At 49.2% G+C, this 26455-nt stretch overlaps 1 protein-coding gene and 1 pseudogene across 5 annotated transcripts; both read left to right on the forward strand.

The window, feature by feature from the left end:
- Nucleotides 1–26100, forward strand: LOC112319424 (MAL-like protein). Of its 5 annotated transcripts, XM_045184909.2 has the most exons (6): nt 45–195; nt 1308–1421; nt 19656–19823; nt 22384–22506; nt 22777–22871; nt 23404–24679. In XM_045184909.2, the coding sequence occupies exons 2-6, from the start codon at nt 1380–1382 to the stop codon at nt 23537–23539; spliced, it is 564 nt and encodes a 187-aa protein (XP_045040844.2). In that variant the 5' UTR covers nt 45–195; nt 1308–1379; the 3' UTR covers nt 23540–24679. The 5 variants fall into 5 exon arrangements, 4 of the variants coding, with proteins under 4 accessions (XP_045040843.2, XP_045040845.1, XP_024432494.1 ...); XM_045184908.3 differs by lacking the exon at nt 1308–1421 and having other exon boundaries at nt 1–195; nt 23404–24676; XM_045184910.2 differs by lacking the exons at nt 1308–1421; nt 23404–24679 and adding an exon at nt 24687–26100 and having other exon boundaries at nt 13–195.
- Nucleotides 15506–16846, forward strand: LOC128781063 (myb/SANT-like DNA-binding domain-containing protein 3 pseudogene; annotated as a pseudogene).
- Nucleotides 26101–26455: the final 355 nt, after the last annotated feature.

Here is a 26455-nt window from a genome sequence, read left to right on the forward strand (position 1 = left end):
CGTCTGATGGGTGTGTCAGACAGGAGGTGATATTTGACGGGCTTCGGGCTCGCTGCTTCAGAGCCCGGTGCCAGGCAGGGTGCGAGCATGGCCTCCCCAGACCCACCGCCTGCCACCAGCCATGCGCCACCCGATGTGCCCCCAGGGTTGGCCCTGTTCTTCACCATCCCCTATGCCTTCTTCCTGCCAGAGCTGGTGAGTAACCCCTGCAGATAGGCTGGGGGCTAGGGCTGCGGTGCTCCCCTCCCAGGGGAGGAAGCGGGACCTGAGCCAGAGCTGTTCCATGGGGCGACCTGGATACTCTTCACTCCCTCCTGTGCTTCCCTCTGCCCCTGCGGTGAGGGGGGGTGGTGACAGGGAGGGGGGGTGGCGGGCAGTGGTGCTGATATTATGGACCTTTAGGAAGGTGTTGGGAACTTTTATTTTATGGCTTCTTTTCTACAACTACTTGTTTGTGCTTTTCTGAAGTTCCAAATGGGCAACTCTGTCTTTCCTCCTGAGAGAGGAGGTGTTCTTGTCAAGTCAGCTGACTTTGAACTTTGACTTAGGTGGACTCCCCACAGGAGGCAGCTTATGAGAACCTTGGCTATAAAATAGTTGGGGGAGCTACCCTGGCTGCACCTGAGAACCTGTTACCCCACTGATCACTCTCTGGGGCACCCCTGGCTGAATTGTGGTCCAATTCCTGCCAGAGCTGGAATGTTCTGCATGCAGCGTTCACTGAGCTCGGTCCTTTCCAAGCTGCCGTCATCATCCCCTCGTCACTGATGGGGACACTCAAGTCTGGTGAACAAATCAGGGCAAAGGAGTTTGTTTTTCCAAACCCTTCTTAAATACCTAGCTTGTGGGTGATATTCTCTTACAGGTTCTGAATGTGGCAGTGCTGCCCGGGGCAAAGAGGGAGAGATAGAAAGTGGTTCCAACTTTCAATTGGACCTGGCTAGCCCTCTCACTCTCGTCCTCAGCTTGGAAGGCTGGGCCCAGTTGAGTGACCTTTTGGCAAACTGGTTAAAGGGCGCCCATTAATGACAATCAGAAAGGGAGCTAGGCAGGGCGGGCCCAGAACTTGGGTGGCTCCAGCTGAACCTCACCCAAAAAGCAGGTTTCTGCCAGGCCTGCCCTCTAGAGGACAAAAGTGTGGGCGTCCTGCCAAGCTGATGACATCTTAGTGCTCCTGCAAGTTCACTGTGCCGGGACCGGGTACATCCCTCACCTCAGAACAGCCACAAGAATTGCCAGGATAGTGGTGGACTCAATCACATGGCTAGTGTCCAGCAGGCATGCCACTGGTGCCATTGCCTTCCCAGGGTCCCTGACTGCTGGAGAGAGACTGGTGAGCACTTCCTCCTCATAGTCAGACTGTGCTGAAGGAGGTGACCATGCAGGGCTGTGGCACAAGCAAGGAGAGGCCATCTGACCTGGTAAAGTTGGGGAGTAGTCTTCATAGAGAAGATTACTGTGCATTTGGATCTCAAAGGATAGGCTAAATTTCCAGGCCGGGGCGGGGCAGTGCATGGGGGCTGGTGGCTAGCTAGCAAGGAGTGGGGGAAGGGAGAAGTGGGAGGAGAGGGAAAGGCCCAGGGGCAGGAAATACCAAGGGGCAGGAGGCTGGAGGTATAAGCCTTCTAGAATCCAGAAGGTACCAGGGTGAGAAGGGCCATCCCTTGCACCCACCCCCACATTGCTGGCTCCTGCAAGTGGAATTCCGGGGGGAGCCCAGTGCATGCTGTGCCGATTTCCCCACTGACTTCACTTTTCTGAAAACAAAAGATCCAGGAGGCAGTGCTGGATTCCACATTGCATTTAGTTGTCCTGTCTCCTTTTCTCCCTTAACCTGGGGCAATTCCTCAGTCTCTGTTTTAACACTTCGGAGATGACGGACCAGTTATTTTGTACAATGTTCCTCCGTTTGGCATGTCTAATGTTTCCTCATTACAACCTCATGTCCACTTCCCAAGTGATCCATACTCACTGTTGAAAACTTAGAAAACACAGAAAGAAATATAATGTATAAATTCATATGTATACAGTGGTCCCCCTTACCCATAGTTTTGCTTTCCGTGGCTTCAGTTACCCATGGTCAACCATGATCTGAAAATATTAAATGGAAAATTTCAGAAGTAAACAATTCATAAGTTTTAAATTGTGCAGCATTCTGAGCAGCATAATAAAGGCTCTCGCTGTGCCGTTCTGTGCAGCCCAGGACAGGGATCACTTCTCCGTCCGGCATCTCCACACTGTACACATTCCCGCCTATTGCCGCTGACTTGGTTATCAGATGAATGGTCACGGTACCCCAGATAAAGTCACCTTTATTTTACATAAGAATTCCAAAACACAGGGGTAGTGATGCTACCAATTTGAAGATGCCAAAGAGAAGCAATAAAATTCTTCCTTTAAGTAAAAAGGTCACAGTTCTCAATTTAATAAGGAAAGAAAAAAAAGAGTATGCTGAGTTTGCTAAGCTCTAAAGTAGGAACAAATCTATCCATGAAATTGTGAGGAAGGAAAAGGAATTTTGTGCTAGTTGCTGAGAGAGATTAATTTTATCACAGTATGTTGTTAAAATTGTCCTATTTTATTATTAGTTTCATTGGTAATCTATTACTATGCCATTTATAAGTTAAACTTAATCATAGGTATGCACATATAAGAAAAAAGACAGTATATGTGTGGGGGGGAACACAGATAAATGTAGATGTAGATGTACATGTAGATGATACAGATACATAGATATAGACGACAGACAGATATAGACAGGTGGTTCGGTACTGTCCTGTTGAGGTCCTAGGCATTCACTGGGGGTCTTGGACTGGGGACCCCTGGGGTGGGGGGCACTGCTGTACACATGGACGTATTGGTTGGGTTATTCTGCACATGCTGCTCTGCACTGGCTTTTTCCTTAAATAAGCCTTCCTAGCACAGAACACAGACTCAGGCGTGCCTCACATCTGGGGAGGGCTATGGGCAGGTAACCAGGGCAGGAGGGGAGAACGTCTAGGTGAGCGGGTGATTCTTGACCCCATGGAGCAGAAGACATGCTGGGCTGGAGAGGAAAGTGCAGAGTCAGCCAATAGAGGCCCCTCTCTGTCCCTGGTCTCCTGGCTATGCTGCCCACTGCCACCCACTGGGGCTGACCGCAGAGCACCAGACGTTGGAGTCCCAGTAGATTCTCTGTCTGGGAGCCCAAGACATCACAGACAGGTGTATATTTTTCTAAGGACAGCGAAACAAGGCAGAGGAGGCAAAATCTGTAGCCTGAACTAGGTGTCATCCACGGAGTGGCCCAGAGCAGACATGGGTGCTGGCTGTGTGCACATGTCCCTTCAGCCACTGTCCCCTAAGTGCCTGCTGTGAAGTCTGGAAAGCAGGACCAGTGCCCAGCATGTTCCCATGGGAGCAAGAAGAGCAGAATTAAACAAGGAGTCCTCTGAGACCCCAACTCTGCTCCTCAGACCCCCACCCCCCATGCCACCCCTGCTGCCTAGACAGGGGCAGCTCTTCTGTGTTTGCGGGTGACGACAGACTTGGATGGCCGCGACTCCAGGGGGTCTTATGTTCTCTGCCCGCTGTGCTCCCTGCAGCCCGCTCTCACAGAATCTTTGCCTAAGTTGCTTTATTTTAGAGTCTCTAACATTAAAATTCACATTTTTAAACTTGATTTTACAGTAAGTATAGATCCATAGGCAGTTGCAAAGCTGGTTCAGGGAGGTGTCCCATGCCCTTCACCCAGTGTCCCCGTGGTTACAACTGTGAAAACACTAGTAACAGCATCAAACCAGGAAAAGGATGGTGGTGAGACGTGTCTGTGTAAGTGCATGTGTCTACATTTTCATTCTACAAAAGGTACATCAGTACCTGTTTTCACTAACCAAAAAAAATCTGAAGAGGACTTTTGCTTTTATAAAAAAGGCAAAAATAGTGCTTAGTACTAGTTCTGCAGCAGCTAGTAGAGGCAGCAGCCCCCCAGCATCGAGAGGGGCCCGGCCACACTGCTTCCCCAGAACCACCCTCGGCACCTCAGCACCCAGCGCCAGAGCTCTGACCATGTCTGGGAGTGTCCGGGCCTTACCTCCATTGACTCTGTGTGTCTGTTAGCAAAATGGGTCCTAACGTAACAGAAATGCCTAAGAGACACTCATTGGGGTGTTTCATGTACCATAAAACTGGACGTAATTAAGCATATTTGGTACAATTTGGTAGGGTATTTTGGGGGTCTGTGAACACTCGAAAAGTTTTCGGTATAAATTAATGGCAATTGCTTCTTTGCTTTATGCCATTTCGGCTTTCAAAGTTTTCATAGGAACTTCCACCTCCAGGTAGCAGAGGAATGTGTCCTTCTGTGTCATCTTCTCACGTGAGCAGATTCCTGTAGCCACAATCAAGATGCGGTGCAGTTTCGTCCCCACGAAGGCCTCCCACCGGCTTCCCTGTCACAGTCTCTTCCTCCCCACTCCAGCCTGCTCCTCCCTCTCCCCTCCTCAATCCTGGAAACCATTAATTCCATCTCTGTAATTCTGTTATTTTGAGTAAGTGAGATAAATAAATGGGTCACAAAGCATGTGGCCTTTGAGAGTGGTTTCTTCCACTCAGCATAGTTCCCTGAGGTCCATCCAAGTTGTTGTGAGTGTATCAATGGCTCCTTCGTTTTCATTGCTTCATAGTGTCGCCTGGTGTGGACCTACCGCAGTTTGTGTGCCCACTGGCCCGTTGAGAACACGGATTGCTTACAGGTGTGAGGCTGCCAGGAACGCTCATGTGCAGGATTTGTGCGGACGTGGTTTTCCCTGCTCTGGGAAAACGCCGAGTGTGATTGCTAGATTGTGTAATAAGTGCATATTTGGGTTTTTATAACTGACAAACCCTTCTCAGGAGTGACTGTACTATTTTAAATTCCCACCAGCAACAGAGAAAGATTTTTGATATTTCAACATTCAAATTTGTATTTTATTTGGTTTATAGTGGAATTCAGATTTCTCCCTTGAAAACAATATTGATTTCAAAATATAATCTCCTTCACTCACTGAGTGTGGGTGCCTGCTGATGCCAGCACTAGGCAGGGCCTGGGGACCATATGACTCACCCCCACTCCTTCTCTCTTTAGAGCAGACAGCACTGGGGGTGGTGCGGGGAGAGGGTGACCCCGTGATTGCCTAATTCCCTGTATGACTCCTCAGCTCTTAGCTCTTTTACAAGCTGAGAGGTGACTCTGGGGACCAGGACTGAGGGAGTATTTTATGAGTAAGAGTCCAGGGAAGTCTGTGACTTTCAACCTTTTCACTACTTAACTTACAAATTAGACTTTTGACTAATTAAAAAAAAAATAGCTAAGAAGATTTCTAGAGACTGGGCACGTTGAAAGGTGAGATGATTCCCTGGTGTTTGATGTTTTCCTTTGAGCTTCTTACCTGGTCTGCATAGTGGTCAGAGGAAATGCTCTTGCTCCAGGCAGGGGCTTCCTGCTGGGGAAGCAGCCGCAAGCCCCTTTGTCCCCTGATGTCAGCCTGCTGCTCTTTTACTCTGTCTGTACGCAAAAGCCTATCTGAAACTGACTGAGACCCGAACCTTGGGCCAATGGTGAGGGGCTGGGAGCAAGATTAGGGCTCAGTTAGGACAGGCTTAGGGTAGGCTCCTTCCCCTTCATTACAACATTGCCTTAGAAGTTGAGTTTTCCAAAGGAAAAATCCTTTGCTTTGCTCATCTCTGCGCCCTTTCAATTCGCCATGCTTCTGGAAAGTAGCAAAGGTTAACTTCATGAAGCATCATCTCAGCGCTTCTGTCCCTCGTTCACTTCCTCCTCACTGTCAAGCAGAGTTGCCTGGCTCCTGTAGTACCACTGAGTCCATTATAAGAACACCCAGGATGCCCCTGGAAAGTGTGCATTGGTGGGGTGCAGGGGCGGGGCAGGCGGGGGAGTAACATGACACAGAGAGTGGGCTGGGCAAGGGGGTGACATGGACAGGATTGCCTGTCAGCCCCCCATGCTGCCTGCACCCCTGTGGCTCCCCTGCACCAGGCCCAGCCCTTAGTCTGGGAGGTCCCCAGTGTGTTCAGATGCAGTAGAATAGAGTCCGTGGGACAGGACAGTTCTTCTACCTAATCGCTGTGAGACCCCAGGCAGGTCACTGAACTACTCTGAGCCTCAGCAATAAGAGAGAAACAATAAAGACGTCACAAGACAGCTCTGTGGTTTCCATAAGGGTTTTCACAGGAAGTCGAAGGACAAGAGACTGCTCTAGAAATGTCACCTCTTACTGTTTTATTGCTGTTGGTCATCTGGACCTCTTCCTAGAAAGCGGGGTCTGTAAGCAGATTGCAACTGTAAATCCACAAGTGTTTCCGAAGCCCCAGGCTTTGCTCCTTAGGGGGAAAGAAGAACAAGCAGTGATAATCAGGGGTAATGTCTAACAGTGAGGTGACGTCCACCAGTGGGGCCACCATAGCAAGATGGTATCTGAAGGCTGAAGAAGGAAGCAGGCAACTCTTTAGAATATAACAGAGTGTACTATGGGGCCACTTACTTGCAGGGTCAGAGTGGACAGATGGTCCAGCACCCTGCACAGGCTATTGTCCATTACAGTACAGTACTCTACAGGCCCATTAGAGTACTTTTTTATACAGTAACACCAGTACTGACAATTGACAAGGCAAAGGGACAAGGAATGCAGTAGTGCCGGGAGCCAGTTTGATACTTATCTTAGTTGTCACACCATTGGCCATTGCTAACAAAAATATGTATGGCCACATCTTAAGGGACACAGATAATCATCAACTACAAGCCTTTGACGTGCTTGCTAAGAACAGTAGGAAATCCGGGGAGTTAGTTAGGTTCACATCCAGTCTGTACAGATGAGGTAAGACATAACCTCTGCCTTGCAGAAGTGATGCAGGAACCTGTGGAGAGCACCTCAAGTTGGGAATTGGGGGGTACTCAGCCACAACGGCCAGAGGCCCCAGGGGCTCATCAAAATGAGCTTACTCAAGGGCCTAGCACTCCGGAAGGGCTTGGATTGAGGGGTGAGATGTTTGCTGAGGACTGGGCATTGCCCAGGACTAGGAAGTAATGTGTAGAGAAGGTCAGGCTGTGAGAAAGAGGGAGGTGGCCCCCTGTGAATCTCCTGTGTTCACTCAGCAGACGTTTAGTGAGCAGCTAATCTGTGCCAAGCATGAGGATGTAAAGCTAAGAAAGCAGACATGACCCTGCCTTATGGAGTCTGGAGCCTCACTGGGCAGATGGAGACTAGCCAAGGAGACCGGTGCCTGGTGCTGTGCCCAAGAGGGTGCGGGAGGAATTGAACACCACAGTGGGTGCTGCACTCAGAGGGGGCTTTAGTACAGGGGACTGTTCACGCCATTGTTGAAAGGCTGGAAGAGCAGAGGACACTCTGAAGCCAGCAGACAGCGATAAGCACACAAGAGGCCTCCAGGGTAAGCCCCACCCAGCTGGTACTGGAGCCTTTGAGGGCGGGGGTCACCCTAGAGAAGGAGTACAGGGACCTTGGGGTTGGAGCCAACTGCCACCACTGCTAGAGTAACAGTGACAGGACCTGTGAGCCAGGAACTATGGTTGTAGAGTTCCAGCCTGCAGCAGAGAAAGAGAGGCTTGAGCTGAGAGACCCTGGGAACTAACTGGCACCATCCATGTCCACAGCCTCCCCGCCCATGTCTGGACTCTGAGTCCTATTCTTCCCCGGACTGTCCAGCCAAACCATGAGAAACCTTCCCTGAACTGGTTGCCTCTATCAGGTCCCACGAGAAGGGCAAGCAGACCTACCCAGGCAGGTCAGCCCTGCAGGGTTTCACTAACTAGCTAGTGAGTGCTCTAGAGGAGATGACTGAACTGGGGCCTCCTGCAGAGGTGGTAGGGAGGAGCCAAGCACATTCTGACCCACTGGGCCTGGGCAGCTTCAGATAAGAAGCCTCACCGATAAGAAGTGCCCCACCCGCACCAGCACCCTTCCAGGGGCTTTTCACCTGGAGAACTTTCCCCTGGGTCACTGCAGATCTGCAGGAGGCCAGAGAGCTTTCCAGAATATTGTACAGATTGACAAGCAGAAGGAAGGGGCCAGAGAAGGGAGGGGTGGAGGACTCCGAGCCAGGTTCCTTGGCCTTTTTGCCTCTTACCTCAGACCAGCTCTCTGCATCCTCCCGTACCTGCCAGCCAGCCAGGTCCCTCAGCTGTTACCACCTGGTCAGATCTTCCCCATCTTGACCAAAGTGGTCTGCTGCCAGGGGTCCACACAGGCCTGACCCCGTAGCAACAGAGCCACCTTCACCCACGTCACACAGCTACTTGATGCCCAACTCCCCACCCTCCTGCCTCAAGCTGCACCTAGAAGGCACCTGGGGGACCCAGGAGTAGGGCTGCAGTGGCTCCGCATCCAGTGGAGCCAGATATCATGGGTCTCAGGCCCCAGAGTCTCCTGACCTATCTCAAAGAAATCCATCCATCTCAGCCCCTCACTGTGGCTGGAGTCTCAGAGCTTTGCTTCGCTGCCTCTGCCTCTGCTCTGTTTGTGTCCCCCACCTGCCCATCTGGACCCTCTCTCTGCCCAAGTGATGTAGGCTGAGGGCTGTGGGGGGTGGTGTTTATTTGAATATCACCTTCTCTGCCAGCACATTTTTGCGTAGTTCTTCGTGTGTGCCAGGCTGTGTGGTATCGTAGGACACGAAGGGTGAGGGTGGGGTGGGGAGGAGGCGGGGAGATGGGAAAGACTCTCAGCAAATCCTGTCTGTAGGTGATGGCACAGGAGTTGGGTGAGGATGAAACCAATGGTGTTTGTCCTCCTTGGTCCAGGCTCCTGGAGGAAATGTCCATCTGTGGCTAGGCCACAGTGGCTGGCCCAGAGGTGTCAGGTGGTACCATCTGCATGGGAATCAGGCCCAGGAAAATGAGATTGAACAGCGAGTAGAGAGTTCAGCAACTGCCTCCTGCCTCCTTCCTTGAGTTGGTCAGCTGCTCCTATCAAGTACCTGCTTTGTGCCAGGCTCTGTGCCCCACACCAGGGACACAAAGACTGCAGGGCAGAGCCCTGCATCCAGGAGCTCAGGGTCTGGGAAAGAGGCAGTGAAAAGAGATGGTGACCATGAGGAAGGCCACCAAGGGGTGCCTTGGGGACTTGGTAGTTAGGAGAGGCTTCCTGGAGGAGGTAACACTGGTCTGGCCCCTGCACTTGAGGGTCTGGTCATAGATGGGGTGGGGGAGGGCGGAGCTGAGCAGGCTGTTGACTGGGACTGTAATGAATGTTGACGTCCTTGAGTCCTCAGTGCCTGACAATGGGCAGGAACATGGTCACTGGTCACAAAACATCTGTGGATTCCTAGGGAAAGGAGGAGGTGGGGAGACCTTCCTAAGCCCAACTCTAGGACTCATCTGGTGACTTCCAGGAAGCATGTGAAGGGACATAAGGTTAATGAATATAGAGGCCAGAGAGGAGACCAGGGTAGGAAGCCCCACGAGTCGGGGAGCCTTCCACTGGCCTCTGTGGGGACAGGATGCACTGTCCTGCTTCTTTGCATGTTTTCAGTACTTTCTAACTTTTCTAAGGTGCATAAGTAAAAAAAAAATTTTTAAGTTAGAAAAGAAAATCTTGCCTCCCCCAAATGCTTAGTTTGGGGTTTGTTTTTTTTTTTAAGAGACAAGAAGGAAGAGTCCTTTAGACTTTGGCTGGATGGGAATGTTTTTATTATTCTATTTTTATGTCACACTGTAAACCTGGACTGTTAGTCAGTAAAAGGTTGGGTTAGTGGGAGCCAGGGGCTGAATGAGTGGGTGCGGTCCTGGGAAGGAAACCGGTGGCTGGGCGAGAGGAAGGCAGAGGAGGCCTGGCTCTGACTCACCACCCTCCTGCTGGGGCATCCTGCCCCTCCTGACCTGAGCACGCCCCAGGGTGGGCCTGGATTTCCTTGGCAGGCAGCCAGCCTGGTCCTGAGAGCCCTTATGGGCACCAAGGTCTCCTCACATGGCCTGGTCAGCCCGCAGCAGCCTGGACAGAGCTCAGCGAGCACTATTGTTCCCGGTGTAGACCGGATGAGACAAGGGCCCTCACCGGGGTCGAGGGGGCCAGGCTGGCAATTTCCTGCAAGCCTTAAAGCCACAGAGAGAAATTCTCACTCTGTGGGTCAGAATGAGTAAGTGGGTATTTGCGGGTGTCCCGGGTTGAAATATGGAACATAGAACTTCCATATAAATGCCAATTGTTTGAGGGCCTTGAATTTGGGCCCAGGCCTGCCATGTCCCAGTGGGAACTGGGGAAGAAATCACTTGGCCTCTCAGAACTGTTTTAGGAGGTGACAATGCCCAGAAAGTGTCCCAAGGCTGCCGCTCCTCAGACACAGGGGCAGGAGCTGCCTGTGGGCTATAAACAGCACCCCGTGGGCATGGAGGTCTCTGAGCTGCCACATGGAGGCCTGCAGCAGGGGGAGGGCTGCCCAGAGTGCCTGGCTCCCTGGTGCTTGGCTTGGGCCTTTTCCCCCCAGCTAAATGTTTCTGAGGCTTGGTGGTGGCGGTACAGCCTGTATTCACCTGAGTATGAGGAAGGGGAAGGAGAGGCAAAGCTGTCATAAAAATTAAGACAAGTGGTAAAAGGAATGCAGTATCGATGGTGGGTGAGACCCACCATGCTGAAATCCTGCCAGCTATGCAGAAAAACCTGCCACCTGTATCGCCTGTGGAGCTCCTCCCTGGCTCTCAGCTCCTGGCTGGCCACACCTGAGCCCACACCCCCAGCCTTGGCTAGAAGCCTGGGCTCTGCACACCTGAGATCAGGCATCTTTAAGGCTTCTCCTTTATGCTTCACATGGGGTCATCGCTCGGGCAGCTCTGTCTTCAGAACTGGTGATGCTTAAAGTTCACTCTGCTGTGGCAGCTCAGCCCTGCTCATCAGCCTCTCAGCCCAGCTGCTCCATCCAGATGGACAGATCCCAAAGCAAAGGCAGTCCTCTCCCGTCTCTCCCATTCAAAAGTCTTTTGTGCGTCTCTGTGGTCCAGCACAGTGTCTTAGTGTCTTTCTCCGTTCTTTTTCAGTTACTAACTTTAGAGAGAGGAAGGCGGGGGTAGAGAGAGAGGGAGGGAGGGGGAGAGAGAGAGAGAGAGAGAGAGAAGCACTGATTTGCTGTTCACCTATTTATGCATTCATTGGTTGCTTCTTATATGTGCCCTGACCAGAGATCTAACCCACAACCTGCAACTTTGGCGTATCGGGATAACGCTCTAAACAACTGAGGTACTCGGCCAGGGCTCTTCTTTCTTTCCAAACTTACACGCTGGTTGTTTGGGGTTAGTGTAAAACCCTGTCACTGAGCCACACAGTTCTTCCCGGAGGCCAGGTCACTGCTTGATTGACTGGGTCTCGTTTCAGAAGTGTTCTGTGCGTCTATAGACAAGTGCACACACACAAACACACATGCATACCTTTTCCTTTTCTGCAGATCATAGCGCATTGGGCTCACTGGTCTGTGCCTCCCACAATTCTTAGACTTTGTTTCATTGTGGTATAAAAAAAGGTTTTCATTCTTCTGAAAGCTGCTGAGTGTCCCATTGTGCAGTCCTCGTTGCTCTCACTGGTCCCTGCTGGGTGGACATTGAGGAAGTTTCCTCTCCCCTCTGTAACTGGCAGGGCTGCAGTAAACAGCCCTGTGCATTTGTTATTTTGCTCATGTGCATTATTGGCAGGACAAATTCTCAAAAGTGAAATCACTGGTGGAACAATGTGTGCACTTAATGTTTTGATTGATATTGTCAAAATGGTAAAGCAGTGTGTGGCACCATTATTTAACCTGAGATGACAATGGACTTCAATCTGGGGACTCTAATTGGACTTGAGTGTCTGGGGGTCCCCAGATTTGTAGACAAAAATTGTGCATATACATAGGTACATTTTTTAGGTGCCCAAAGCCTTCATCAACTCTGCATGAGGTTGTATCCTACTCACCCTGCTGATTGGTCTCCAAGCTCCTCCAGAGTCAACTTCCCATCCACCAGCCTTGGACATTCCCCTCCTCTGAGTCTTTCTTAGGGAACATCACCTCCCATCTTCTCCGTCATTCCAAATGATTATGGCTGGCATGGCCAACAAGGTTACCCAGCCCTCACCATTCGCACAAGAACCAGATGAGAAGAGTCAGTGCGATCCCTGGTGCCTCTATCACATGGGTGTGGACATGGAGGCACAGAGTTAAGTAACCTGCCCAACAGCCAGCACTGGGATTCAGACCCAGGAGGAATGGTGCTCCCCTGCTCTGCAGTGGATTAGAATGGGAATGAGGAGATGGGCTCTGGGGGTCCTTGTCCCAACAGCATCACTGGGGGAACATCTAACAAGGCACCCTCACAGATTCAACCAGAACCTCTGGGCAGAACCCAGACCTGGAGGTTTTCTCAAAGTCCCCAGTGATTCCAGGACTTTGAGGAAGGGAGGCAGCACTCAGTGTGCTGCTCTGAGGGGAAGACTTGGTCTCTGTGAATTTCTGAAGCTCCTTATCCTTGTGCCACACTTCTGGCTTCTTTTCCTTTAGTAAGCTCTCCTCCCACCCCACAAAAAAAGTAAGGATTGATGGTGTAGTGGTGGGCACAGCTGTCTTCCAAAGTAAAATCCCCTATAACTGACCAAAGAAGGGTGTTTTTTTAAAAAAAAAAAAACAACATTGTTTTCAACTCATAGATTTCAACTTAATTGATGTAAATACTTCTATACATTGGGGCTTTTATACTTATTTGAAACTCAATTGTCCCACCTTTGGTCAGCAGGAAACTTCTGAGACTTTTGACCAAACCCAGGAATCTTCGAAAGTTTTTTTCACTCTCTGGTATGATGAGCTGTCTGGGCCCCACGTCCTCACCCTCCACCTGGAATCAGCCCTCTGCCCCAGACTCCGCCTGGGGGCTGCTGCTCCAGTGCTGACATTTAGGTTCTTCAACCAGCTTCCTAAACAGGAGGGAGCTGTTCCCCGTGTCCTGGAAGAAGACAAGTGACCAGACCTGTTGTTAAGCTCTATCCTCCCTGAAGAGTTTCTATCAAGTTTCAGCTCAGCCTTGGGAAAAATGCATAGATGAGCACTCTGTGTTGGTCCACAAGAAACAGACTCTGCCTAAATTGTACTTGAAATATGCTTGATCGCCACATCCAGCAATAATGCAACATCCTTCCACCTCGAGGGCCAGCCCCAAACATCTAAAAATGTCTCCTGCTCATGGGAAATACAAAATGGGGATTAAAAGGAGAGAACAGTTGAGGCTGCCAAGAAAATTTGGAAAGCCTAATGGGTTTTTTTAAATGGGGGGAAAGACAAACAATTGACATTGCCTAACTTGTAAAGAACCAACCAGACCGCTTGACACAAAGTGAGAAAACACACTTGACTGGGCTTCCCTTCACTGGGGTTTGTCCTTGGCCCTGATCCCTTCTACCGTTCAGAAGGTGGAGGGCATGGAAATGAAAGTCAATAACATTCCTTTGTGTCTCATGGATTGGGCAACACTGAAGCCACTTCACTAGATTCCCATACAATCCAAGTAGATTCCCAAATGCTCAGAGGCCAAGTGTGAAATCTGATTGTGTGCAGAGACCCTCGGTGTCCTGCCTGGTGTCCTGTGTGACCTCAGTCTCCTCCAGCACACCCCACTTCACAGACTGTGGTAAGAGTTAAGTGCGGACATGTAAGTAATGTGTGTCTGGTCAGGGCAGCCTCTGATGGCAGGTGGAGGCAGGCACTGACAGGCATGGTGGGGCGGAGGCTCCCTTGCCCACCTGGGCCTGGCACAGGTGAGCTGGCATAAGTGGCGGCAGATATCAAGTGGCAGCTCTCCGGTCTTAGAAAGTTTGCAAGGGAGTTAGAATTGCTGTGCAGACTAAATGAGGTTGTCTGAGTGAATGCACTTTACAAACTGTAAAGCACCTTGTGAATGTGAGGTGGTGGTGCTGTTATCTCTATTCATTCAGCAGAATGTTCTTTGACCCCCTCCCCACGTTCTTTGTTCCAGGACCTAACTGGGCACAAGGAGTACAGATCATTCTCTTCCCTCAGAGGTCTAATGTGAGCCTAAAATATTACAGGTTCTGGTGAAGTCACTAAATCCTGACTGCCATCTCCACTAAGAGCCAGCATTGTTAGGGTGTTGGCTGTGTGACAGCATTTGTATGCACTTCCCATGCTGTGGCAGGCAGGACCCCTGCCAGGTGCCCTAAAGCTGAGCCCTGGCGCCTCCCTGCAGCATCAGCAGCCCCTGGCACTGGGATTGACACGCAAGGACCCAGTTTAGGGGAATCAGAAGCCCGGGTCCCTCCACACTTCCTCCTCAGGACAAGGCAACACTAACTCTCTCACAACCTAGGCCCAGCCTAGGGCTTCCAAAATCCAGTTAGGATCTGGATTTCCGGTTAAAGTCTCCCAGGGGGTGCTTCAAGAGATGCCAGGCTTCTGGAGATGTTGCCCAGCCCTGTAAGAGCCTTTGCCTTGTAGTCAACCTCCAATTCCTTCTCCTTCCTTTAGAGCCCATGGATTTTCCATAAGTTCAAAAGCTCTTTCCTCTCCAGGACAACAGCAGTGGAAGCCTCATCAGGGACGGGTGACATGTCTAGGTTAGTGTGTTCTGGGGTTTTTTTTGTAAGGTCAGAACTGCTTGTCCCAGAAAGCCGGGGGCATGTTATGAAAAGCAGGACCTGAAAGTGTGTATCTTTCAGCCAAGCTGTGCAGAAGTGGCATCATCAGTCCAGAGGGTCTCTGAGAGCGTCATTCAGAACCGAGCTGCCCCCACATCATGTGCTCACAGCCCAAGTCCACCAAACATAGAAGGGAAGACCTGAACGGGACTGAACGTTCACAAAAGCCACAAACTACAGAAGCAGGCTACCAAGCCTGAGCTAATGGTATGATCAAATACTGAATGTAAAGTGAATACAAGCAAAGTTAATAAAGATCCCCACACCTCAATACATTGTCTCACCACCGCACAAGCTGCAGAACATCAAAGAGAGAATGGACTCTCTAAAAGCACCAGAAACCAAGAGCAGAGTCCTGCAAAGGGGCAGCAGTTCAGCAGACCGCAGCAACAGTGGAGGCCCAGACACATCGGAAAGGTGTGGAAAGACGCAGAACACAATAGAAAAACATCTAGAATTGATGAGAGCCAATAGCTGTCATGGGGTGGAGTGGTGTGGGGCGGGGCAATACGGACATTTTCTGATAAATCAAACTGCCCACTAACAGCTGACCTCCCTAAAGAAACAACCTGTGGCAGCTCCGGGAGGTGGTGACTGCCCCTAGCCGCGCTCCTGCCCACCAAGGCGGTTGCCCACTGACCCAAGGCGGCATGCGGCTCGCAAAGGGTCGGCAACTCCCGAGCCTTGTGGCCCTGGCGCCTGGTGCTGCGGGGGCCCACGGCCCTCCACGCGGCCCAGACTGCAGAGAGGAGCCGAGGCCGTCCGTGGTGCTCCTTGCAGGCCTCTCCCCTGTCACTGTGCCAGAGCTTCAGTATAGCTCATAGCCAGGAGAAATAGAGTAGAAAATGCAAAACAAAGAAATTATAAAACCTGCCACATACTTCTCAGAACTGGGAAAGAGTATCCTGTTTGCTTTAGTAGAAAAGTACAGGTATGTGCTGGTATGTAAGAAAAGTGAAGCACAAATTATTGCCCTCAAGCAACGTACCTGGCAGGCGCTTGCTCACCGATACAACTCCCCGCCAAACGTGTCACTAAGGGATTTCAAACAGCTGAAGAAGTGCTGGGAGAACATCAAGGCTCGGACTGAAAAAAACTACGGCCCATAAAGGGAGACAGAAAGTGAGACGGAGTGTCAGCGGGCTTCCGAGACCTCACGTCCTAGGGAAGGAGAAGATCGCCAACGTGCTGCCAGGCAGCTCTACTTACTGCGGAGCCTGCGGGAGAAGGGCCTGGGCACTGCAGCCCAAGCAACTACGCTGTTTCCGATGAAGAACTGTACGATGAGAGTGAGTTCATACATTTTCTGGCATGTGAGGGGACCTCTCAACCTGAACCCTGGTGTTCAGCTGTCGGAATGACCGCCAACAGTACAGGAGCAAAACCTCTCAGGAAGGTGCTTTGAAAAAGTTGCATAAGGAAGAACACCACCATCAACAGCTGCAGTGGATACAAATGAATGAGGGGCACGGGGCCAAAGTCCTGCAGATAGAGCCAGAGTGTGAGAAGGCAGAGGAGGAACCCGGATAAAAATGGAAGTGCTCAAAAAAAAGATGGATTTGGAAGGAAAACTAAAACTTTTACCAAGGGTTGGCCTGTTTCTTCATTTAACAGGCCCTTTCCCAATTCATCCTAAGACTGTGAGGGTGGCTCACTTGTAATTAATCTGTCTTGGCAAAGTAAGTCTGGAACATGAACTTGAGCTCAGTAACCTCTAACAGAGCTACAACTAGGAAAATTAGAGTGGTAGCAGTCACTCACTTACTATCACTCAGGTAGCCCTGACCAGGTAGCTCAGTTGGTTAGAGCATCGCCCAATACATCAAGTTTTTGGGTTCGGTCAGGGCACATACAAGAAGCAACCAATAAATGCATAAATAAGTAGTATAATAAATTGATGTCTCTCTCTCTCTCTCTCCCCTTCCTCTTTCTCTCTAAAAATCAATACGCTGAATTTTTTTCTTTCTTAAAATATTTCATTTAGTTAGTTTTAGAGAGAGGGAAAGGGAGGGAGAAAGAGAGGGAGAGAAACATCAATGTGTGGTTGCCTCTTGCACACTCCCTACTTGGTACCTGGTCTGTAACCCAGGCATGTGCCCTGACTGGGAATTGAACCAGCAGCCCTTTGGTTCACAGGCCAGCTCTCAATCCACTGAGCCACACCAACCAGAGCCAAAAAATTTATTTTAAAGAACACATTCAGGTAAATAGGTGTACCCTCTGTACCCCTTAACTGGCAAAGAAGCTGTTAATAGTCTTCTGAAAATTAGCACTATGAGTACTATAATTCTGAATGTAATGTTCCCTAATTAGAATTTATAGAAGAACGAGAAAGAAAGAAAGAAAGAAAGAAAGAAAGAAAGAAAGAAAGAAAGAAAGAAAGAAAGAAAGGTTTGTACTTTAGAGAGAAAGAAAATATTCCCAAAGCAATATCTGAGATGCAAGAATATCCTCATAACTCAAGATAGGAAAAGATTTCTTAAACTTAACCCAAAAATCACAGTATATAATGGAAATGATTAGCATATTTAATTATATTAAAATTAAAAACTCAGTTCATCAAAAGATACCACAAACTGTGTGAGACATGCTGGCAGAATGCATTTGTGATTTTATAGTAGTCAGCGAGAGCCACATTATTAGAAGGAACCTTTGTGAATCCATAAGAAAAGATAAAATAAGGAGTTTGGAAAAAATTTAAAATTTCACAGAAAAGGAAATATGTGAAAATAAGCTCAATCTCATTAGTAATTATACACAGAAAATCCCAAGGAATATACCAAACCACCACCAAAAAGACGAAAACAAAAACTCCTCTCGAACTAATAACAGTGAGTTCAGCAAGTGGCAGGATACACGGCCAACACACAAAATTAACCCTGTTTCTATCCACTAGCAATGAACAATTGGGGAATTTCTTTAAATGCTAAGCAATGTTATTTGCAGTAGCTCCCCCAAAATCAAATACTAAGGCATAAATATAAGAAAATGTGCACAGCATCTGTAATGCCCCAAACTAAAATATATTGATTTTAAAAATTTAAAGAGCATCTTAATAATTGGAGAGGCATGCCATGTTCATGGATTGGAAGACTCGATATAGAACAGATGTCAATTCTTTCCAAATCGATTTCTAGATTCAACACAATCAAAATCCCATTCAGACATTGGCAAGCTGATTCTGAACTTTGTGTGGAAAGGCAACAGACCTAGGAAAGAGGAGAGCTGTCTCCGGAGGTGGGCAGAAATGTGTCACCTGCACTGACAACTCTTTTGATTGCAGTGATTCTATAGAAAGTTCAAAAGCTGGTGATGTGACTTCTCCAAATACAAACCCAAGAGCCATCCTTGGCTCCCCGCCATGACCCCAAATCTCCAGTAGTCACACCCAACAAGGTCTTCTTCTCTGTTGAATTATTTTATTACTTTATAAAAGATAAACTCCTATGTGCTCACTGTGCAGTGCAAACAATGGGACATTATCAGTATCTTTGGAGGCCTCTGTACACCCATTGCCAGCTCCATAGTTCTTTCTCCCTCAGGAGGGCCATTCTCAGCAGACGCTGGAGAAGGTGGGTTCTGAAAGAATTTGGGAGTGACAACGAGTTCAGGTTTTGTACCTGTTGGATTTGAGGAGCTTGAAGAATAGGGCCAGGTGAGGCAAGTGAGGTGAATGAGGAACTCACTCTCAGCATCATGCAAGTACAGGGATGGCCCCTACAGAGAGTAGAGACATCCAGTAGGCAAATGGGTGAATGTGTGGGGCCGAAGGTCACTGAGAGAAATGGGCTGGCAGTTGGTTCCTGGGATCCAGCCTGTGTGGTCCTTTAAAGCACAGATTTAACAGAAGTGAAGAGAGGGAGAGGCCTGGCTGGGTAGCTCTGTTGACTGGAGCATCATTCCAGACACTAAAAGGTTGCGGGTTCAATCCCTGGTCGTGGCACATATGGGGGCAACCGATCGATATTTCTCTCTCACACTGATGTTTCTCTCTCTCCCTTCCTCTCTCTTTCAAATCAATAAACATACTCTCCCGTGAAGACTGAAAATAAAGAGAAAGAGAGAGAATGAGGAGGCTAGCAAGGACATCCTAAGGAGGCCCCAGGAAGGAGAGTTACTCAGAGAATCAGAGACAAACCAACAACAAAACCACTTGGAGCCTTGTTGACCATCTCCTCAAGGTTTCTAACTAGATACGCATCCAGTGCACATGTAGTTCCTCCCCGGCCTCACCAACAGGGGTACAAGCCCAGTCCAAAAGCAAAGGCAGAGCCCAGAGAAGACAGGAAAAAGGTTTTGTTCTCCACCAAGCGGGCAGTAAATGACTGAACACAATTGAGAGGTGATTGAACTGGAACTGTATTGTCCAGCTGGCAATGGACCCAAGGGCATCAGATACTATAACCTGGGGGGAGGGGCACCAAACCAAGTGCCCACAGGGCCAAGCAGGCACTCTCAGTGGGTAAAAGGAGCCAGGAGGAGGAGAGTACTCTTCCACAGTGAAAGTGAGAGACAGAACAGTGCCACACAATGGCATGGCATTTCAGGGGAGGGGCCTGTGGTCCCCTGAGGACACTTGGTCATTTCAGCCTATTCTTGCCTGGGAAATGGGTTCACTCGAGCCAGAGCTATGGATTTCTCAAGAAATGTCTGAAATCTGGATTTCTCATGTGAAATGTCTTATTTTAAATGTTGGCCATTCATTCAGACACATTTAAAAAATAGTAGATGCCAACACTGTTTGGGCCAAGAAGACATGTCCACAGGCCAAGTTTAGCCTAGTCCTTCTGTAGGCAACCTCTGTGTCAACCCCTTGGGTTTTCTAACAAAATTTCCTGTGACTCAGCAGGGCAGCCTTCCTCCCCACTTCCCTCAATTTCCATCTAACTTCACCTGAAGAGCTTTTAACCAGAGACAGTGGAGAAAGACCCTGCATAGGGAAATGCACCCCACACAAGCAAATGAAGTCTCTCCTTCAATGGTTTTCTCTTACAGGCATCTGGGTGCTGGGTCTGGATCCTGGTGGCCGCCACCCAAGTCACACACCCGCTGCTGCAAGGATGGGTGATATACGTCTCACTGACCTCCTTCCTCATCTCCCTCATGTTCCTGTTGTCTTACTTGTTCGGATTTTACAAGAGATTTGAGTTCTGGAGAGTCCTGGTAAGAGCCAGCAAGGGGACAGGCCCGTGGGCTCCTCCCAGACTGGTGTCCTGGGTGTTGTGGGGACAATGGGCCTTCTAGGTGCAGAGGGAGAAAGAGGCAACTTTCTGGGGTGGCCCCCATAGAACCAAGACTTTCTGTGTTAATGCTTTTACTACTAAACTGGAATGAAAGCACTGCTCTGCCAGAGCAAATCTTATTGCATTCCCCTCCTATGACTTCCTCGACAGGCATGTACACATTCCGTATACAGTTGACCCTGAAAGAGCATGGGCTTAGGTACCCTGAGCTCCCACACAGTTGAAAATCTGCTTACAACTTTTGACTCCCCAAAATGTAATTACTAATAGCCCATTGTTGACCAGAGTCCTTACTGATAACACAGATGATTAACACATAGTTTGTGCGTTATATGTATGATATACTGTATTCTTACAATAAATGAAGCTAGAGAAAAGAAAATGTTATTAAGAAAATCATAAGGAAGAGAAAATACATTTATATGATTTATGGAGAAGAGCCCACGTTTAGGTAAGTGGACCCGAACAGTTCAAATCTGCGTCCGTCGAGGGTTGACCGTACTCCTGTGTCACGCACGTCCTGACACGTTTCCCTCAAACTTTACTTGGGTAAAATCCGTGGAGCAGCGTCAGAGGAAATGCTAGCAGGAGAAAAGTCACCCCAGTTTCAAGGTCCTATCACAATCACTGGGCTCACTCTTCCATATTCCTCACAAGTTTTGTGCAAAATGTGTATATATTTTAATCACACTGAACCAATAATTTTGGGTGTACATTCTTTAATTTAATACTACATCATTAATTTTTTCATGTTATCACAACATCTCAATAACCATTAAATTTTTTCTATATTGAATAACTTAAAATATACACAAAAGTATAGAGGGTTATATCACAGGCCCTCATGTCCCATAACCCCGAGTCCAGCATTATCAAGATTTGCCACATTTTCTCTCCTTGCTTTTGCTTTTCTCTGAAGAACTGTAAAACTAACCCCAAATCTCATGTTATTCCATTCCACACACTTCACTATACCTCCAAAAATATTCAGCTTTCTTACATTTTCACATGTATACAAAGTCAACAGTAATTCCTCGGTGTCATGTAACACCCAGGTCGCTCTCAGATTTCCCCAGTCATGTCTGAAACATCTCTTTTCACGTTGGCTGTTTGAGTCAGAATCCTCAGCAGGCCTATGCATCACACTTGGCAGTCACAGTTCCTTGGTACCTTCAGTCTGGAATGGCTCCCCCTGCCCGTGACCTGTTGAAGAAATCGGGTCAGTTGTCCTGTAGGAGTTCCCCCATTTTGGGATTTGTCTGTTTGCTTGTGACTTGACTCGTCCCTCTAGTCCCTAAACTTTCTGTAAGCTGGAAGTTAGTATTAAAGGCTTATTGAAAATGGGTTGAAACTTGCTGGCAAGAATGCCTCACAATTGATTTCAAGTCACATCTCGCACCGTTGTCTGCTGACCCTTCTCTTGGAAAGTGTGACAGTCTTACCCCATCAACTTTTTCTCTAATGCTTTTTTTCATCTTCTGATAAGTTTTCCTGAACTGAATATTCCATTCAGAGATGCAAAATGCCAATTCGCCTATGATGACCTTCCTTCCAGAAATGATAACCATTTTTAATGGCTGCGTGACATTCTTGTTGAGCTAAAGAACACTGGTTAGAGTTCAGTGTAGAAGTTCCAATATTGAAATCTCAGATCAGATTAGCCAACTCCACCAACTCTCCGTGTGTGAGCCAGCCTCAATTTCCTTCTCTGTAAACAGAGATGATAGTGGAGCAGCCTCATGAAATTAGCAATGAAATGAAATGAGACAACATGTGTGTATTGTTGGGACAGTGCCCAGCACACAGTGGGTCTTCATAACACTGATGGTTAAGAGTATAGGCTTGGAGTTAGTATGGCCTGGGATCAAATCCTGGCTCAGCCATTTCTTTATTTCTTTATTTCTTTATAATCCTCACCTGAGGATATGTTCATTGAGTTTTAGAGAGAGAGAAAGGGAAAGAGAGAGAGAGAAACATCGATCAGTTGCCTCCCATATATGCCCCAACTGGGAATTGAATCTGCAACCTAGGTATGTGCCCTGATTGGGAATTGAACCCACAACCTTTTGATGTATGGGATGACATTCCAACCAACCAAGCAACCCAGCCAGAGCTCAGACATTTGTTCATTGACCTGAACCTTGTTTCCATTTCTTTGAAATGTCACTAATGATAAATAGGAACTACCTCATTGCTGACAAAGTTAAATGAGAGAAATGAGAAAAAGGCTTAATCTAGAGTTCAGCACAGAATAGGCTGTCAATCAGTGTTGGATAGTACTGATATTATTACTGCCGTTTATTAATCCACTATTATTCATTACATAGATATTTCATTAGAAACACTGCAAAAAAAGGGGGAGGGCAGGAGCTGGGGAGCATGCCTGTCTCTTTTTCTCACTCTTCCCAGCAGTGTATTCAGAGGAAAGTGCTCACTGGCATAAGTGCCCACATGATGTGGCCTCTGCTCTGCCCTTCCAGGACAGCCTGTACCATGGGACCACCGGCATCCTGTACATGAGTGCGGCTGTCCTGCAGGCCCATGCCACCATCGTTTCTGAGACCCAGGACCTGCACAACTACTTCATAAACACCGCAGCCTCGGTGGGTGCTGGACCAGAGACCTGATGGCCGCGGGGAGGGGTGTCAGGAGGCTTGGCTCTGCCTCCTGCAGAACAGACCACCTGAGCCCTCAGGCTGATGGAGGCCTGGAGGACGGGAGGAGGTGTGTGTGTTTGTGTGTGTGTGAACATGCACGTGTGCAAACACGGGTTCCAGGTCCACGTACATGTGTCACCTCTTGTCTTCCGTTTTTCCTGCCTCTGACTTCTTTCATCCATTTCACTGCCCTCAGATTTTTTTTTCAAAACACAGATTGGAGCATCTATCTCTCCTACTGAAGATCCTTCAGTGGCTCTCACACCTTGTGGAGTGGAACCCAGGTTCCTCAGCATGGCTGAACTGTCCAGGTGTCCTTTTATTTCACAGCGGTAACATATCAGCTGATGGGACCCAAGGCAAGCTGGCCCAGCCAAATGGTAGGACAAGCAGGACCCCTAGACCTTAGGTCCAAAGGACCAGACTCCAGGTCCCTTGCCTTCCCTCCCTGTCTCTCTCTCCAGCAGCCTACTTTCTCCCTTTGTGGAATGGCGCCCTCGTGTGGCAGGAAGCTCACAGCCAGCAGATTATTCTTCCAACAGGCCTAACCTCCCTTAACTCCACCTTGAATACTTCCAAGGCAGGACTCTAGTGCCCAGCTGGCTTCAGGTCACTGTGACCAGTCATTGTGGCCAGAAAGTTCAAGTCTGTGTCACTGGGGGCTCCCATAGGATTAGGTGGCAAAGGGTACAGCATGGGGTGCTATCCCAGCATAAGAATGGGGTGCCAGGCAAGCACCATGACCCACTATGGTGGCCACAAGGATTCAGCTGCCTTTCCAGCCTATCTGCCTGCTTGCTCTTCTCACTGAACTATTTTACCTCCCTTAAACTGCCCCTCCAGCGACGGGCCCCAGCCCTTCATGGCCTGGCCCAGCACCACTCACTCTCAGCTGCTCCAGCCACACTTGGCCTCCTTGCTGCCCGTGGAACACACAAGATGTGCTCTGGCCTCAAGACCTTGGCAAGGACACCCTTGATCCTGGAAGACAAGAGTTTTTGAATGGTCATTGTCACAGCTCTGTAGTTTTTGAAGTAGAGCAGGTGCCTAAAAGATATCTGTTGAGTGAATGAATGAATGGGAACAGAGTGTGAGTGGACAGCAGGACAAAGGCTGGAGCATTTGGCCAGGCCTTGAAGGTGTGTTAAGGGCAAGGGCCTCTATCCTGAGAAGTGGGGGTCATCATAAGGATTTTTTAATATTGATTTGAGAGAGAGAAATATCGATTTGTTGTTCCATTATATTTAAGCATTCATTGGTTGATTCTTGTATGTGCCCAGACCAGGGATCAAACCCGCAACCTTGGGATATCAGGACAACACTCTAACCAACTGAGCTACCAGGCCAGGGCCCATCATATGGTTTTAATCACATGCTGGTTAAAGCTCACATGCTCATTTTGGGCAGATTGGAGGGGCAGAGTGGGCAGAAATGGACAAGTGAGGTCATGAGAAGTCCCAGCGAGGGATGATGACACGGAGGCGACAGAGAAGTGGACGTACCATGAGATCATCAGGCAGTGCAGTCAGATGACTTTTGACTTTGGCCGTGGTGGGTAGGGAGGGAGGAGTGAGTGGGGGCAAGGTCACAGATTTCTGGTGTGTGGAGCTAGAGAGGATGAGGGTCCTGAAGTTGACTGACTTTTCCAGCTTGTGGGGAAATCTCAGGAGCTCATTCTGGACCATTGCGAGCTGAAGGGGCCTCTGAGACTTTGTTGAGGAGCTGATCACAGGCTCTCAGCGTGGGCTGGTGGGTGAAACTGTGGGAGTCATCAGAGCACAGATGGTGACAGAAGGTGATAGGGGGAGACACTTTGACCAGAGGACAGCACGAGAGAGAGGGCCCATGGCAGGGAGAGAGACAAGCTGCTCCATGGCAGGTAGGGAAGCACAGGTCTGCAATTGAGGCCTGAGCAGGATGCCGGGAGTGCAGCCTCGGGGTACCCACGGTGGGCATTTTCAGGGAGGAGGGAGCAGTTGGCCAGTGGCTGCTATCCTCAGGCAGACAGGGGACACAGCAGGGTCAGAGCACATGGCCACCCAGGCTTCAGGGGCTAAGCGCCCCTCGAAGGGGTGGGCAGCATCCGGCACTCTCTGTCTATAACAGTTATTCTCATCCCCTTCCAGTTCTTCGCCTTCATAACCACCCTGCTCTACATCCTCCATGCCTTCAGCATCTATTACCACTGAGGAACCAAGGAGTCCTGGCCTGTGCAAAATGCTCTTTTAAAGCCTGGGTCATTGGCTCCCAAAGGTCATTTCAGCATTCGCCATCTGGATGATGAGCAGATCAACGAAACGTCAGTGGGACTAACAGACCATCTTTTCAGACTGAGTGATGAAATCACACTTTGCATGTCCTCTTGGACATTTTAATCCATTACGATGAGTATGAAAAGGCTGTTATTGTCTTTTCCCTGGGAAAATAACCAGCTCTTAGGATTATCTGACAATGAATGTAGCTCTCCAGGAAACGAGTCTCCAAAGCCCTTACCATTGAGAATCCTGATCCACCAGCGTCACACCTTGACAGAGACTCTGTCTCAGCAATTAGGGTCCCCAGAGCAGGTGTATGGGAACATTCAGTCTTAGTTGCTTAAAACCAAAATGGTGCCCTCACCACCTCCACACCTCTGCGCAGATGCAGTCCTTCCCCTGCCCTGTGGTTCAGCCGATTTGCAGCAGACTGCCACCCCCCTCCCATGTCCCCCCCCCTTTCCTCCCCAGCTCCGGGATCCAATTTGGACAGTGGATTTGCAGGAAAATAAGTGATTGACTCTACAAAATTGTTACACAGAGAGACTGGTGGGGAGGGGAAGGGAGGCCATCTCAGAAAACTGCATGACTGCCAGACACCTGAGCCGGGCCTCCAGGACTGCACCCTGCAAGGGCTAGAAGCCACTGTGTCTCTCGGGAACTTCAAGGAAGTTGGCAGGATGTTGTGTGCAAGGGTTCTCCTCTAGGCTACTGTCACAGTACGCGGGACATTTCAGGAGGCTGAGAAAGGACCCCCACTCTGCTGCCTCCTGAAGTGAGGGACTCACACAGGCTGGACACATGACGGCATTTGACTTTTGGACCATTCTCAACAAAAAGACTGGTGTCGTGCACACAGAAACATAAAATCGAGGTGCTTGGTTTCAAAGTAAATGTTTTTCATGAGAAAGCTGTGCATCTGGGATTTCTCCACCCTGTTCAGCTCCCCCGTGGGTCTCGGCCTTGCGAGTTGGGCATAGCCCGTGTTTGCATGCACCTGCTGTCACTTTGAAATGAAATAAGTTATGACGTGGAGTGACTTGTCTTAGCTAACTCAAGGGCTCACAGTTACTATCCTCTTCTATCTGCTCCTGGGGTGGGGAGTGGGGGACAGGGAGTCACTGAAGAGAAAACTGGCTTCCCTATTACTGACTGCACTTCCTAATTGCCCCTCTGTCTTGAAAAACCACCACTTCTCTCTCTTGCCTGGCAGTTGTCTGGGATGAGCACTGTTCAATACTTACTGAGTAGCCATATACAAATAAAAGGTGTTTATATAATAACACATACTGAGTGGGTCACTACGGCAATGTTAAAAGCCAGAACCGGCCACTGTTTCAGGTCCTGACAGCAGTTTCCACAGAAGCCCCAGTGGAGGTTTCCAAGGCCCAGTCCACTGGTCAGCCACGTGGGGAGGCCACATTTGTTTCCGGGGTTTGGGCTTATGGCAGCATTTTTACCTTAGGAAGGATAGTTTGGGTACAAGTCCCAGAACCAAACTCATATAGCTGAGGCAAAGTTGGAGGCGCACTGCTGGGTCGGGGCCGGGGGGGCGGGGTGAAGGAGCTTCAGTGGGCAGGGAGCAGGCCCTGTGCCAGCTCTCTGCCTGCTGCCACTGCTCTTCTCCCTGGGGCGCAGTC

This window comes from Desmodus rotundus, chromosome 5 (assembly GCF_022682495.2).
Source record: "Desmodus rotundus isolate HL8 chromosome 5, HLdesRot8A.1, whole genome shotgun sequence".
NCBI classification, from domain to species: Eukaryota; Metazoa; Chordata; class Mammalia; order Chiroptera; family Phyllostomidae; genus Desmodus; species Desmodus rotundus.